This window comes from Phalacrocorax carbo, chromosome 4 (assembly GCF_963921805.1).
Source record: "Phalacrocorax carbo chromosome 4, bPhaCar2.1, whole genome shotgun sequence".
Classification (NCBI taxonomy): Eukaryota; Metazoa; Chordata; class Aves; order Suliformes; family Phalacrocoracidae; genus Phalacrocorax; species Phalacrocorax carbo.
This window is the reverse complement of record NC_087516.1, coordinates 73,035,933-73,052,109: the sequence shown is the minus strand read 5'-3', so window position 1 is coordinate 73,052,109 and position 16,177 is coordinate 73,035,933. Positions and strand designations below refer to the sequence as shown.

Here is a 16,177-nt window from a genome sequence, read left to right as displayed (position 1 = left end):
GAACTGTCCTAGGAGCTTCTTTTTATGACCGAGCAGTATCTTGCGAATAAACAGTATGTGTATTATTCTGAAGTAACTATTAACGTAGTTCTCTTTAAGGGTTTGGAAAGAAGATGACAAAACTTTTTGCCTTTGGTCTGATCGTCTCTCAGCTTACGTAGTATCGACTTTTGTCAGGGCTTCTCCATGCCTTCTGTCTTGTTCCAAAATCTTGCCTCTTTCTTTAGTCACCTTTTGACTATAGTTGGGTGGCATGAAAGAGTGTGATAGATCTCAAAAAGACCTTCAGAATTCCTTTTGGAGTATGCGCCAGTTGTAGAACCCTTGAGTAATACTTTGATCTAATATGTCTTTTCATTCTATGTAGCAGCCTTCTGTATTTTATTAGAGACTGTAATCTCCTTGACTTCAAGAGTTTATGATGTTTATCTCATCCAAATAAGCCAAAGACATTAACATTGCAATACCAACCCTTTTTAAAGCAACAAAAGTCTTTTAGGACAGCAGATCAGGGTAAAAAAAAAAAGAATCTCACTGAATGGTGTTAACTTATTTATTTTTATAAATCATTCAGTTGTTCTGAAAGGTGCTGCACTGGCAGTGCTGGCGTGTGAAGATCTTTGCTACAGGTCATTCTCAGCACAGACAGCTCAGCTCTCCCTTCTTAATTAGCTGTCCAGGTATTTCAGTCCTTCAGAGGTCTTTTTGCCACTTCACTCTAGATTTGCTTTACTGAAAGCTTCCAAATTTTGATACCAGTTCTGATAGGTGAAAGCCATTCATAAAAAACCTGTCCTGAGACAATCAGCTTATTTTGTGAAGGTTAAAATGTCAGGTGTCAATCATCTGGTCAGACTCTAAAGACCAATGTGAAATTTCACTTAGCTATGACCTAATGACTCATGACTCTGTCTTTCCCTGTCTGGTCTTCCATCATTTACCTCTAAGAAGCATTCTTTAGTACGAAGCTGTAATCTAGCAGTACTAATTTCATCTCTGTCACTTCACTTAAAAATCGGATTTTTGTAGCACTGATGATCTAATCACAACGGAGTTCTGATGCAGTACATGCATTACAATGATGATTGTATCTGGTGATACCACAATGGTAGTTCTGTTCTAGGCCTGGAAGTTTTATGTCAAATAACAAAGTAGTATTTATTTTATTGATGGGATTTATTTTATTGAAGGATTTTAAATTTTGTTCAGCTAACATTAAGTAGTATTGTTGAACAATGTGTTTACTTATAGACGTTGGTCTACTTTTTACACTTTTCTGGTATAAGGGCATAAAAAGTTGGAGGTAAAATGTCGGAGGTAAATTATATAAATGAATGAGTGGTATTATGTAATCCACACTTGAGAATCCGGATTTAGTTTTGCTTTTTTTCTTTGAACTTCAAAGCTAAAACTGCTACCAAAAAAGGGTATTATTTCTCCCTTCTATTTTTGCTTATTTACTATTTTCTTTATCAAAATTTTAGATTATAATTGTGTAGCAAATAAGAGGAGCAAAGAAAAGAAAGTGAGCACAGTAGTTGTAGCAATGAGCAAATAATTCATTATTAATAATGTGTTCAGTGAATAAGGCAAGAGGGATGCATAAGAGGAAGCTGATTCAGGAAGGAGCTTTAGTTGAGCCACTGGGTAATTGCAGTTGTAATAAAACTAAATTCAGCTTCTTAACAAAGAAGATCATATCAAAATCAGTTTGTCAGTAGAATGATTTTTTTAAAAAGTGATTAAAATGTATGAAACAGCACCCTCATATTTAGCAAAAATACTGTATAAAAGTTGCAGCATTTATGAAGACTGCCATACGAAAAACTAGTAACGAAGAAGAAACACATTGCAGAACACAAAAACTACTTGAACTAAAAAGTCTCTTTAAAAAAGAAAGATTCATAAGCAAAATGATCAGAAAAGAGTGTAAGTTCTAGCAGGTAAACTTTAGGATAGCAATTAGTGGAGATGAGAGGGACTTCTTAGAGTAAATAGCCAAAGGCATGCAAATAAATATAGACAGTTTTTAATATATCCAGTGTAGTAAGTTAGGAGAGAATTGGTGGGTCTCTTCAGCTGCAGTTAGCAAGGACAAGGACATTGCGGAGATCCTAAACTGTTTCTTTGCGTTTGTATTTACCAGAGGAGGGACGGAGAAATAAAGATGGGCATATTTAGGAAGACACGCATCCCAGGTAACTGCTTCAAATAAATGTGCAAGACTGAGTCATGGAAGAGGATGTTGGTGAAAAATCGGCTAAAACAAATAGAAGGAAGTCAGTGGATTATGTGTTTCTTTGATTTTCAGTTTCTAACAAAAGCTAGTAACCAAAGAATGTCGCCAGTTGTGTTTATCATTAAAGAAGGTACTAGAAAATCTTGTAAATTAGAGACCAGTGAGAAACCTTAGCACAGGACATAAAATTGTAACTTGGGGGTTTTAGGAACAAGGTAGCTGGCATCTGTCCAGGAAAATTGCATAGGAAGATTGTGACTATTAGAATTCTGACAGTGTGGGTGAGAATTAATCAATAGAGTGTATTTGAACTGTCAAAAAAACCCTTTAGCATAACTCCTGTGTAATAGAAGAAGGTACTAAAGTAAGCAAGTGTTGTCATGGGGCAAAGCATTCCCAGACTCTCGGTGCCTAAGAGAAAAAAATCATAAGGATAAACGGAACATTTTGGCAGAAGCAGAGTTCCCCAAGTGTCTATGCGGAAATCCATGGAGTTTAAAAAATTGTCTGAAACAGAAATGAGAAAAAGGGGGTGGTCCTTGCAGATGCCGTAAAATAATTTAGGACAGTCAAGTCTCTAATTGACTACATGCGCCCACATGGTGTAGTGAGGCATGGTCAAGAAAACCCGGTCTGCTTCTGACGTAGCTTGCTCTGGAATTGAAAGCTGCGGAGCAGTGTCAGCACGATGGAATAGCTGAGCGAACTTACTCGCTTAAGCTGTGCCGTTAGTGCAATAGGTACAAATGGAAACTGGTGGCTCTACGCGGAGCTTTCACTGTGCCGTATGAGTGTATCTGCCCGAGTTTGTGGCTGCTTGGTGATTCCTGCGCTGTGTTCCAATGGGTACGTTCGGTGCAGAACCTTAGAAAAGATAAATGAGGAAGGCGATGTATATTATCATGAGAAATTTGAACTTTTCCTGAGAAAAAACACCATGGAATAATTCCCTGAAAAGTGTCCCCCAATGTACAAAGCGAGCAAGAAGGAAGCAAAATGCCAGGTGGTGAAAAGGAATCGAACTGCAAATGCACTAAAAAGGTGTTACAAAACCCTTACACAAAGCATCGCTATGTTGCTCTAGCCAGTCTATTCGTTCCATAGAAATGCAGAGCATAACGGCAAAAATACTGAAAGAATTTCTGTGCAAAGTCATATCAAGCTTAGGACTAATTAATTTAGACAAGCTGTGATAGGGACATGAAGTAAACAGGAGACTGCATGAAAACAGAGAAGGTAAGCTGGGCACTTTCATTGGCCGCTCTCAATAACAAGAGAGCAGCAAGGCAGCAAAACAATTGAAGGACAGCCAGGTCATGAACTGATAAGATCATACACATTTGATAAAATGATACACATTTTACACAAATAATACAGTAATCTGTCGAATTTATGATTATGGGGTATGATTGAAACCAAAGGCTTAACAGTGGGGATTTGGGTGTTTGCTGCTTTGTTGTTTGAGGTTTAGGTCATTGCATGGATAAACGAAAACAGCAGCAGCTATATGACAAATTATAATGTAGAAAAAGGTATAAATCCTCATACTTGAAGGGGGTTCTTTATGTCCCATTATCAAATTTTCACCTTACTGGTCTAAGCCATTGGATTTATTCATATGCCAATTGCCATGTAAACATACATATTCTGTATATTATTCTGAGCAGACTACACCAAAAGTAGATCTCTCTGTACTAAACTAATATATTTTGAAGAATATATTTTTATATATGTTTTAAGTATTCATTATGAATACAAGCTATAAAATTGTGATGGGATCAATAAACTGTAGGGTTTTTGAAAGCAATTTTCTCATAGAGTGACTCCAGGATTCTTCCAACTTGCATATTCTTCTTACTGCATAATGTACACTTATTTTTTCTTATTCACCCATGCGATTTGAACACTGCCTTTCTGCAAACAGTTAAGAAAATTTCATAATGATTTGAATGTTCATAAAACGTGAAAGAGATCCTGAATTTGACTGGAGAAAATAAAATAAGTGAAATAACATTGTTGAGGAAAACAAAATGTAGCTTTTGAACAATCCCTATATTTTTAAAATAGGTTCTAGCCAATTCTATCTAATTTTTCATTCAGTAGTGGTTATATTAGCCATTATTTTTATAAGTATTTTTACTGTAGTGACCAAAAACCCTAATCCAAGATTCAAACTCTGTTGTACCAGATTCCGTAGGTTATCTAACAGAGACTGTCTTCACAATGAATATCTGATCAGTCTGATTCTGATCTATTTTCTAATACTTCCAGCCAGGCCCTGAGATGGCAGCAGTAGGAATAGCACCATGACATCCATCTCAGTAGTGTTCTGGTCTTTTTTTTTTTATTCTCGATCATTCTAGATATGCATTTCTTTTATAATTATTTAGAGCTTCCCTAAGGTTATATACTGACGTTAGTGGTCGAACATTTTTTCTTCCTGTTAAGAGGTCAGGATTTTTTTTTCATATATGAAAACAGTCAAATATTGCCATAATACCTTAACTTCCTATGTAGAAATGTTTATTTTGCTCTAAAAAAATTGCTTTGGCATAGCTCAATCTTCTTTGGAAGCAGGTTAAAATAAACTACACAGAGGCACAATTTACTACGCACAATAGCAGTATTTATAGAAGGAGACTTGCTGGAATAATAATTGCGTTCTAGAGTAGCCCCCCAATTAGCTCTGCAATATTTTCTACATACACGCAAGCATCTTCATCTTCACTGATAAAACTATGTCATTATCACAGTAATTATTGCCAACACCATCAACATATTTTATGGATGAATCAGGATTTTATCATGTTAGGTATGACGTATACATGGAGAGAGAATAAAAGAGTTGGCCGCCTAAGCAAGGTGCTTTGGAAGGGAAAAGACCCCTGTCTTTGGCTAACTGTTTTGATTGACAGGGCATGGTTACTAAACATCAGCACTACCTTTGACAGATGCACATGGGTCTAGGCTTGCAGTATCAAATGATTTGTGTTGAGACTTGTTTGTATCATCCAAAAAATTCAAAGGTAAGCATGTCCCCATTCCATGCCTCTGTTTCTTAGCCCGGATAGCTGTTGACTCGCTCTGCAGCAGAGGTACCATGAAGGTCTGGATGCAGGCAAGGAGATGGGGCTTGGCTCTGAGCACAAGTCCCTCTGTTTATGTGGAAGTATAGATGTAGTCTAAGGTTCTCGTCCTACAAAATATTTGTGACCTGCTCAACTTGACCTGTCCAAGTCAAGTTGGTTTACAAATAAAACTGAAAAGCTTTCAAAAGTCTTTGCACAGTTGAATGTTTAGGAATTGGGCCATCAATTTACGTCAAATCGACTACCACAGAACTAGCACAAAGAGCGGTTTAACTTACAATCATTATCCATCTCCCTGAATTAGATTAGAACAAATGACCTAGAGGAGAAGAATGTTCATGTCTGTATACTGTATACTGGGACACATTGTCTCACAATCCTTTGATTATTTTTCAAAGGAATAAAAAAAAGCGCATGTAAATATTTTTGGGGTATTTTGATCTAGTTAGGATCATAAAGGCCTATTTCTGTATGGCAGGATATGTAACACAACATTTTCTGCTTATGTTTAACATAAACATATGAAGAGATATTTTAAGCAAGAAGTTTTTACTATTTTGGAAAACTCCCTCCCCCCCCCCCCCAAAAAAAAAAAAAAGAAAAAAAGGAGGAAATTACAATTTTGTACACTTAATATGATGGAAGAATAATCTTCTTTGTTTTTTTGTTTAGATAGATCTCATTTTTAGAAACTATTTGTGTAGTTTTATCACAGCTATGATAAGACATTATTGCATTACATTTGCATGAACATACATAGCAGCTATTTTGAATGGGTCACTTGATTAATTTTTTAAAATGAGGCCTGTCTACATTTTTTCCTTTTAAAATTAGCCTGCTTGATTTCTAATAGAGATCGGGTAAGCTTGTGAGCTGTCTGATCCCTTCATTAATCATTTTTAACTCAAGTAAAAGCAAACAAATTAGCACCAATAAGTTGCATGTGCATATTACAGTTCTTGGGATAAGAAGACAGAAAACATTGTAATGCTGGATTAAAAAAAAAGAAATTGCATTGAAATGCAATTTTTATTGGTGTGAATAAACAAATGCATAGTAAAAGAGTTGTTCATTACTGAATAGTACAGTTTTGTGCTCAAAAAGGATGTTAAAATTGTATTTTTCAACTTTAAATCTGATCCACGTAGCTGAATATCCTGCATATTCTGTCACAGACAGTGGAACTTCTCACTTATATTCAGGAATTTATCTCTGGGACAGCATACAGCTCTCATTTCTGCACAAATGAGAATGACTTTATACATGCAAAATTGCTCAGCAAAAATGGAGGCTGAGCTGAAAAGCCAACATCTAATAATGCTAAGAAACCTAATTGAATATTTTTCCTTTTCTAAAAAGTCTAATAGAGCATTCCCATTTTTGCTGCACCGGAAATGCTACAAGATGTATTCGGTTGTATCTGAAGTGGCAAACTTTAGGTATATCTTCTCTATTAGGTAAATAAAGCTTACAAAACAAAAAACCCAAAGCTGAAATAAAATTGAAACAGGTAATACTAATTGAAGTATAATAAGGGGAGAGCAAGATTATGTTGTATTTCTACTCACTGTAGGTCCTTTATGGTCTTGAATAAACCACTTATAATGATTCTCATGATTCGCAACAATCACAATGATTGTTGCGTAACTACCGAAAGGTATTTTTATCTCACATTCATGACTGGTTTGCATTCTTCATCTGAATGCACTCCTCTTGCAGCCATCGTTCAAAGGGAAGAACGCTTACAGAGTGTTACTGCAATAACAGAAAGGAAACAGGTAATTCAGAAAGCAAAATTAGAAAGGAATATATAAATATGCAAACGTGACTTGGCTGTAACCCAATAAAACCTATAAATTACATTATTTTAATCAATTTTCATGAAAATAATGGATATAAGAAAAAGAAATAAACCTTCTTTTAATTTTAAAGCGCAGGTGTTAGCTCTTACATTTAAATACTATTTGCTTGGATCTCTTGATGTAATTGTGATCTTGGACAGATCTAACAGTAACCTGTACTGTCGAAAATAATGATAACAAAATGTACCTGTTATTAGGTTTGCATAGCATCTTGTATCTTAAATGACTCTAGAGCTCTTTGCAACTACAATGCAGAAAAACAACTGAAAAAGTTTAAAAAACTTGAGTAACTTTTATTTGAAAGAAAATTATATTTTTATTTTGTCTTAAAAATATTTCATTTCAACTATTCCTTTTCCACTAATAACTGTAGAAGTCTGTATTTGCCGGTTCTGACTGGAACACGTAGAAGTCTATATCTGACTATCTCAGACCGGTGCTATATTTATTCATTTGTCAATTTTGAGAGTCCTTATGTCTGCCGTGAATATACCATCTGTGGAGATTTTAGTTTTTTTAAATAATGAAATACCATTTTCTGTGTTCCTACCAGTGGAATATGAAAAAAACAAGCAGGAAGTTTGCTTGAAACTTCAGGAGTAGTTTTTGAGATCCCTGTGTAACACTGGTTTAAAATTCCAAAATGCCTCTTGTCCTATAAATTTAAATCCTATGACAAAGGTAATTTAGCCCCTTATGGACATGAGTCTCTTTGGAAAGCAATGAGATGTTTGCAGTTAACATTTTCAAAGGCACTAAAGTTATTTATTTTTGATAGGCAAATTCTATTCATTATGAATAAATGCTGTTCTTAAGTGTACAACCTCCTTATAGTGACAGTCAGGAGCTGGAGAATTGAATGTGAGCTTAATCTTGGGTCCACGTGCAGCAAAGCCTTTTCCTCTCTGCTTGCCTCTATCTGAGGAACTCCTTGGCCTGCACAGCAGAGGAAGTTATCCTTGTTTCTGGCTCTTTTGCTGCACATAACTCTGATTTTCCACTGTCATTTCCACTGCTTTAATTTTTGAGGGCTTCCCTTCCTTTTTTTTTTTTTTTTTTTTTTTTTTTAAATTTTCTTGACCAAAGGAGGGAAGATAGGGAAAGCCATTTAAAGAATTCAAAAAATAGCCAGTAAAAGAAGGAACTGCAAACTTACGGTGTTTGGACATGCACACTATAGGGATTGGTGTTGCTGTTTATCTGGCAAACCTGTAAACAGCTCTATTTGTACACTAGCCACTGAGAATCCACAGTTTCATGCTAGCAGTAGGATGACTGCTGCTGGGAAGGAGCTGTCAATATATTTAATTTGTTCTAGAAACATAGTATGGTGAAGTCAGAAGAGTGAAAAATGATGTATTTGGTACCTTCTTGTAAGACAGGCAGTAGAAGATACAGACAATTAGAATATAATTTTTAACTTCAATATCTAATAAATTGTTGGAAGAACTAAATCCAATGATAGTAATCAATGTGGATTCACTGAAAATCCAAACTCCTAAGGTAATTTAATTTCTTTCTTTGATAGGATAATGGTCTTTATTGGTTGAAGAAAACACAGTGGACATGGGGAAGCAAATCTTCAGAACTTGCTTCCTAAATTCTGCCTGAAAGTAACGTGCATGTATGAGTTGCAAGAGTAAATCTGCATTTCTTGCATACACATGAATCTATTTTGTATGTGTAAATGATGTTACTTTACATGACATTTTCACAGGTAATCAGGAGTAATGTGGATTAGAAAGAAAAAAAAATGGATGCAGAGTAGATTCACCAAAGAAGTTACGGGGATGACAGACTCCTGTTTTAGCAAGTGACCCAAGTCCTCTGACTTTATCTTTTCACCTCCAGCATCATGGCTGCATTCAGCACTGGAAAAGGATTCATTACGAAAATGCTTGAATGCAACCTATCTTTATTCATAAGGAATTTGTAGATGCTGATATTGTGGATTCATCTTATGTCAGAGTAAACTTCTGTCACTTTGTGACTTCTTTAGTTGCCTATTTGTGCTTTAATTTGACATCCATCTACTCTCAATTGGAATTTAGATGACAATTGAATGTAGCTGCACACAGCTGTGGGTATTGATAGTAATCGAGATCTAAAAAAGTTCTTGCTTACAAATGAGGTGCAGTAATAGCCTTTTTTCTGCTCTGCTCGAGTTGAAGTGCTGTGTGCTTTGTACTTGCAATATTCTTTATGTCCAATATGGCTACACTGCTTCTAATTAATTAAACAGGATCCTTCCCAGCACTGGAATGTTAGGGTCTGTACTCTTACACACTCTGGCATGCCTTCAGCCCGTGTCAACTACCTTTCTTCCCTAACAAGCCCTGGACATGGTGCGGGCGTCCGAACACGGGCCAGAGACCATTCCTGAAAGCAGACCGAATATGATCGCACTATATGGCCCCCATATACTGCTTGATATGGCTGAGAAATTTTAATAATGTGGATATAAATCATTCCATTCTGGTAGTCTTAAGTGACAAAGAATAGTCATGGGCAAATTTCATTCATGGATGGAAACTGAGCCAATATGGCTTTCTGAATAAGAGAATCTTTGAAAGGATTGTGAGAAGTTTATATGATACTCTTAAGTATGTTATCCTGGTAAACTGGGAAGGACTCTCTGAAACCTGAGTGTATGATGCTCATGAAAACCAATGTTAAGTACTGTTGCTTTAGAAATGGAAAATAAAACCTTCACAAAAAGAGCGGGGACATACCTGCCAGATCCTAATGCCACCTAATCCCTGCTAGGAGAGGGAGGGGGTGGAAAAAACATCATGGCAAAGGTAAATTGCAGAGGAATACACAGTGTGATGCTGATGTAATACTGTAATGTGTGTTACCTCGTGTAAGAACAAGTAAATTTAATTATTTCAGGCAAAATCCAGCATGATTAATTTAGGCACCTCTGAAGGCCACCAAACGGTGACTTGTCCGTGACTTGCCTGCTTCTCCCTTGAATCTATAGGGAACTTAGGCACTTTAGAGCAATTTAGGAGGAATGGTTCATATCCCTCCTCTTCTCCCCAGGGCACTGAAAATGTTAAGTCACATTGTAGCCAGCCTTTAGTGTATTCTGCCTCGGTTAACTCTCAAACTGACATGTTCATTTTCAGGCTTGTCAGCTTAAAGAGATGTATATTGTAGATTTCAGATTAGTACAATCAAATGGTGAATTTTGGGGGGAAAAAACCAAACCTAAAACCACACAGAAGGTTGAGGAGAAGAAATGATTTTTGTGTACAAATACATAAGTGATTTCTATAAAAAAAAAAAGGAATCAAATACTGGTATTGCCAAGGATACTACCAAAATTATTAGCTTACAGTGCCCCAGGAACAATGTGAATTTGTTACTAGAACATGTATGCAGTTAGAATAAGTTGCTGATGGAGAATTCAGAAATATTCTTAGGGAATATGCTCCGTGCTAAGCTTGAAATACATCAGGAATAATTTAGGAGTTATTTAATTGGTCTTAATATAGTACATAATTATAAGAACTCTTGCAAAATTAAATATTCCATGATTCTCTAAATATAATGGTGATGTCATGTATTATCTTCAGTGTTTTCAGGTAGATAATACAGTTTTAACAGTACTGAGAGACAAAAATGCTTTCTTCTGCTCACTGTACCTTGTGGGGAAACTGTCTTTAGTATTTTTACGGTACATTATACAATATAGCTTAGCGCTTTCTGTACTGAATTGTAGTAACTAAAAAGCGTTGTTTCTGTAGTAAATAATGGCAACCAGAGATAAATCAAATCTGACATGTACTACGCCACTGGGCTGTTGCTGGCAGTGAAAAAAAATATGTCAGCATTTAGAACAGAAAATCAAATGCACATAAAAGTACCTTATGTGCCATAGAACATTGATGACAAAATCCAGGACCTGATTCAAAAGAAAATCCTTCTTAATCGTGTGTTTAATGTAAAGCACATGTTGATTAAGGTCAGTGCTTAAACTTAAGGCTATGCTTGAGGATAGTCCTAAACAGAGAGAAATTTTATCTGGCGCTTACATGAACTGGGACTAGGATACTTAATCTTAAGACCTTAAGTACTTTTTTTTTTTTCCTCAGAGAATCAGCTAAGTCCAGGTAGAATTTAAATCTCAGAGCATTCAATAGCACCTGAGAAACATTATTTCAGTGACTGTCATGGTGTATCAACGTTTGTATCGGGTATCCCACTGCCATATGAAAATAGTTACCAAGACATGTTCCAAACATCAAAAATAGCTTTTAAGTATGTATTTTCTGATCTTGAAATGAAGCCAATATTAGTGGCAATATGTGTCAGTCAGAAATTTGGTCAATAAACTTTTTTCAAAAAAGAGTGGTAATCTGTTTAAGTTGTCGATACAGAAAACACTGTTCAAATTCGTAAAGTGGCAGTTTTGTACTAAAGTGCAAAGGACAAACAAAGCTCTCTCCCCCTTTTCATGCAGTAGGTAATACTGTTTGTCATCTTTACTAGATTATGGTCAGCGCAGTGTCCACCACTGTCAAATTTTGGCTTGGCTGGGAATCACTGTTTCTTGAACTGATTTAAATGAATATAGACATGGAAATGAATGCACTTAATGCAAGACAAAAGGAAAGGACAATGTATGTGGTTACATTGTTTACTTTATACAAAAGACAGCTTTTTGGCATAATCATCTTTGTTCCAGAAGTAAAGATGTATTCTCAAAGGAAGAAAAGATTTTAATGGTCTGTGGCGTTTATTTATTTAGCTAAAAGCAAGTCTGTTTCCAGAAAAGATTCAGTACAACAATTATAAACTTTTGCATTTTGGCCTACTTTATTTATTCACAGCCTGAAGACCTAACGCTCACAACTCTAATTTTTTTTTTCACATGAGATCTGGGTAATTGTACCCATCAGTCTAAACACTGTTTGTTTATTTTAGAAACAATATTTATATTTTGGGTTTTGCAGATGCCAGAGAGAAGGTTTCAGTCATATCGAATTCTGTGTCTTTATTAGGGACAAATTCCGCTTTGGTGCAACTTACATGATCACGTGCAGGAGCTTCTCCTGCCGTCCCTGTCTTGTCAGATGCCAGAAATGGCCAGACACAATGTGGTCATGTTCTTACCTAACTCCCTCGGTGGCCTCCAGGAGCCTTCAGGCATATACAGAAGCACATAAACAGTGGCCACGGGAGCCAATGGGCTCACTGACATTAGGGGAGAGTTGGCCTTTATATTTCTTTTTTATTTTTTAGAGTAAAAAAGTAAGTATGTTCTATCTTCCTTTTTTTTTCAACTATTTGATATAATACAGAGTTAACAAAACCACATTAATTGTGTAAAATGTAAGAGGGGCATCTGGATCTCAGGCTACGTTGTCCAGGTGTGCTCTACAGAATACGTAGATCTAAAGCACAAAGTCTCTTAACTAAAGCTGTGAAAGAAAATAAAGTTCCCCATAAACTAATTCATGAGGAAAACATGTATGAGAAAAATATTATTTTCATATTTGTGTACCAAAGTTTATCAGACTGGACAAGACAATCTCTTTTTATAATGCCATTAGTGGAGTTTTCATAAAGTATTATTAGCAATGCTTTAAAAAGCTTCTTTAAGTAATAGCTCATTAAAAACAAACAAAAAAAACTTTATGGATTGCAAAAGATACTGAATTGACACCTGCAATGACTGGAATACTTTTTTATCCACAGAACATGGGTGGCAGCAGAGTAAACCCCATCCTACATCCCCCAGCCCCAGCCGTGTGTCTCACCCTTTACCTGGATACACCACTACAAAGGGTGAGGGAGCTATGGTAGTTTACTCTGCATTCCCATTCACTTGTTGACCTCTTTCCAAAAATATAGTTGCTGATAACTGAACTAGTGCTTCAGGTTAACTGAAACAGCCAGGTTATTTCATATAGAATACCTCCTACCGCTACTTAAATCCTGGTCTCTCTTCAATTGGGCTGAGTTAAAACAAGAATGCTGAATTTGCAGTCTGTCGGTTGTCACCAGAATTATCTATTCCTGGCTCTGTCAAAGCTAATGGGACTTGGTGAAGGGCAATATTTCATCTGCTACAGTTAACATATAGACTGTAAAGCAAACCATAAAAATATAAAGAGAGATAAAATTAATAATGCAAATTTAAAACCAACATTGCCATAATGTATATGAGGTAATTAACTCTTTTGAAATTATTGTTAATGACAAGTGAAAGGCATTCACTGTAAAGCCTGAATAGCTGGGCTATTTCTGAGTGGAATGCAGGAGGTTACAGCCTCCCGTAATCTCTGCATCAGTTGCAGTGTTGTGTGGGGACCACCTGATCCGCATCAACGTGGCGTGGTGAGGCACACCTTTTTTTTACAGGGGACCCACAAGAAAACACGTGCTGCATTGAGTGCTTGCATAGAAGCCCATATCTGAAAGCCCATATGAAGACAAATATTACTTAGATATTGTGCTAACTTACAGCATTTGGATCTGAAATAGCAAGATAACAGTTTACGTACTGGCTTTCCCCCCTGTTCTCCTGTTTCATAGCTTGCTTTGATTTAAAAGAGAGATTTTAGGTTCCAGTGTCATCTTTCTCCTAAGTGAAGGGGGACCAGCAGTATTTCTGTAACAGTAGCAGCATGCCTGGCATTTGATATTCTTTGGAGATTTTTATTATCTACGGGTTCATTTGGATCTTTAGGCTGTTGGCACTTGGGGGAACTCAGCAGTCATTCTGTTATACTGGACACAATGCTGTGGGAGTTTGTGGAGCTCTCAGATATGGTATGGAATGAAAATGACAATAGTTAGAAAAGGTATAGAATGAGTCTTTTGCTGCTGTGGTTGCCAGCTGTGGCGGGATGCAGTGGGCCTTCTCTCCATCCTAGTTAGATCAGCTAGCAATACTAAGCAGGGGGGAAATTTTATTCAGGAGTCTGAAGGTCTTCCAAGTACAGGCAATCACTTCTAGGGTTTGCCAAAAGAGATGTATATGACTGTATTCATGGCTGTAAAGTAGTGGTCTGACATGAAGTTTGGATGCTATAGGATGATTCACAACAGGGTGAAGGGAAGATTTATTAAAGAGACTAGGGCTTTGCAGTATTTCCTGTTCATTTCTGATTCATAAGCTAGGAATAATCATTGCATACTTTATTTTCTCTTTTCTGTTTCTTATGTTAGTGCTTTTCATTCCGTTTTCTGTTCATCTACCTCTGATGTCTCTACATGTCTTCTCTTGTCAGGAGGCTTACTAATGCCTACTGAGGAACAAATGAATCTTAATGTATTTTTTCTGGGTTTTATTTGCAGTTTTTATTGCAATTCCATACAAATTTTATGCATTAAGCGCTCTTACTGTAGCACTCAAAATCTTTGTTAACGTCTCTGGGGAAGGATCAATAGTCAGTACAGAACAAATCGTGTACCCTAAGAATTTTAATTGGAATACCTGTGATTAGTTAATCATCTTGTTCACCTCAAACACTATTAGAATATATGTACAAATAGTAGGATTACATTAACAGAATTATGAAACTGCTTATTACTAAAACCCTCGTTCTAACTAATATCCGTACTCACACAGACTTAAAGCTTCCCTATGCACTAGTTTGAGAGTTCTGAACAGGAGATAAAATAGGGCTGAAAGAGAGCTGTGATCTCAGAGGAGATATTAGGCACCAGAAATTATGGTGTTCTTGTTCCAGCTCTTACACTGACTCTGATACTTCCATTTCTATAGCACTTGCCATCTCTGGATCTCAAAGTGGATTATAAAGAATAGTGATTTAAACCTTCCTGCACCTCTAGGAGATAGGTAAGCAATATTATTCCCATTTTACAGATGGAGAAATCGTGATACAGAGAGGCTTAGTGTTTCTGATTGAAGTTTATTTATGAACACACATGCATGCACACACACAGAGCCAGAAACAGATGTCAGAACTTTCATTGCCCTCTGTTTTAAGCTAAGTCCATCCTCCTTTCCATTTAACCTCTCTGATTTATATTCCCCATCTGTAAAAGGACGGAAACTGGTATAGACATGGAGAGATTTGCTTGCACATAAATTTATGTACCAATACAGAAAAGAAAAAACATAGAGGACAAAAGTTGCCTTTTGAAGCCAATGCATTTATGTGTTGTTGGCAGAGGATATTTTAGGATTTGGGAGAAGGATTTTTATAGGTGGGGAGAGTTGCAGGTTTTCTGCACCCTGATGGGTAAAGTTTAGTTATTGCTATAAAATGGCCCAATTGTTTTGTAATATAAGCATATTAACTGATATGTAAAAATTTAAAAGTACACTCATTTACAAGGCAAAAGACTAGACACAGCCAGTAACTCAGTCTCTGTATTATCTGAAAGAATATCATAACCAGATTTTGCTGTGCACCTCAAGTGCCACATCAGTGCCACCAATGCTCTGCGTCAGACAGGAGCAGAAGGACAGCAGTGCTGCATGAAAGCAGCGGTCGCCCCGGCTGCATATCTGTGTAGTTTTCTCCTGTGAAAGTCCTGCTATGTCTGCACTGCAGCATGAGCTCCTCAACGGCAGACAGCAATCTAGACTACCGAACTTACATATTTACAGGAGAACTGAAATTATTAGTCAACTTTTGGGAAAAGTTTTGAAGATCAAATCTGAAGTCTTGTTATTGTTATTACTATTATTGGAATGATTGCTTCTTGTAATATTTAAAAAGATATTTTAAAACATGTCTAGAAACTTGATTGGTCTGATCATATACTGCATCAAAGCATCATGAAGATTCTGATCTCATTAATCTTAATGACAATGTTAAAAAAAAAAATCTTGTGGAAGCTTTTAAAAATCCTTTCTAATTCTGCTACTAATTTGCTACAGAATTGAAACATCCAAAACATAATATGTTAGATGTTTTAATTTTAATGTTAATAACACATCCGGCAATTGTCCCTATGTTGAACAGATAGCTCATGCAGAAACGTTTTTTGCATTTTTCTGC

General features: G+C 36.3%; 1 protein-coding gene across 4 annotated transcripts in view; it reads left to right on the top strand.

The window, feature by feature from the left end:
* The window catches only part of PCDH10 (protocadherin 10), a 34,127-nt gene that overhangs the window by 15,177 nt on the left and 2,773 nt on the right, over window positions 1-16,177 (top strand). The window contains exons 5-6 of one of the 4 annotated variants that reach the window (XM_064450451.1): window positions 12,897-12,986; window positions 14,932-15,006. The exons of 1 other annotated variant lie outside the window; for it this stretch is intronic. In XM_064450451.1, coding sequence (XP_064306521.1) covers window positions 12,897-12,986; window positions 14,932-14,966 — 125 coding nt within the window. In that variant the 3' untranslated portion in view covers window positions 14,967-15,006. The remainder of the gene's footprint in view (window positions 1-12,896; window positions 12,987-14,931; window positions 15,007-16,177) is intronic. 2 more of the 4 variants (XM_064450453.1, XM_064450454.1) reach the window with 2 other exon arrangements.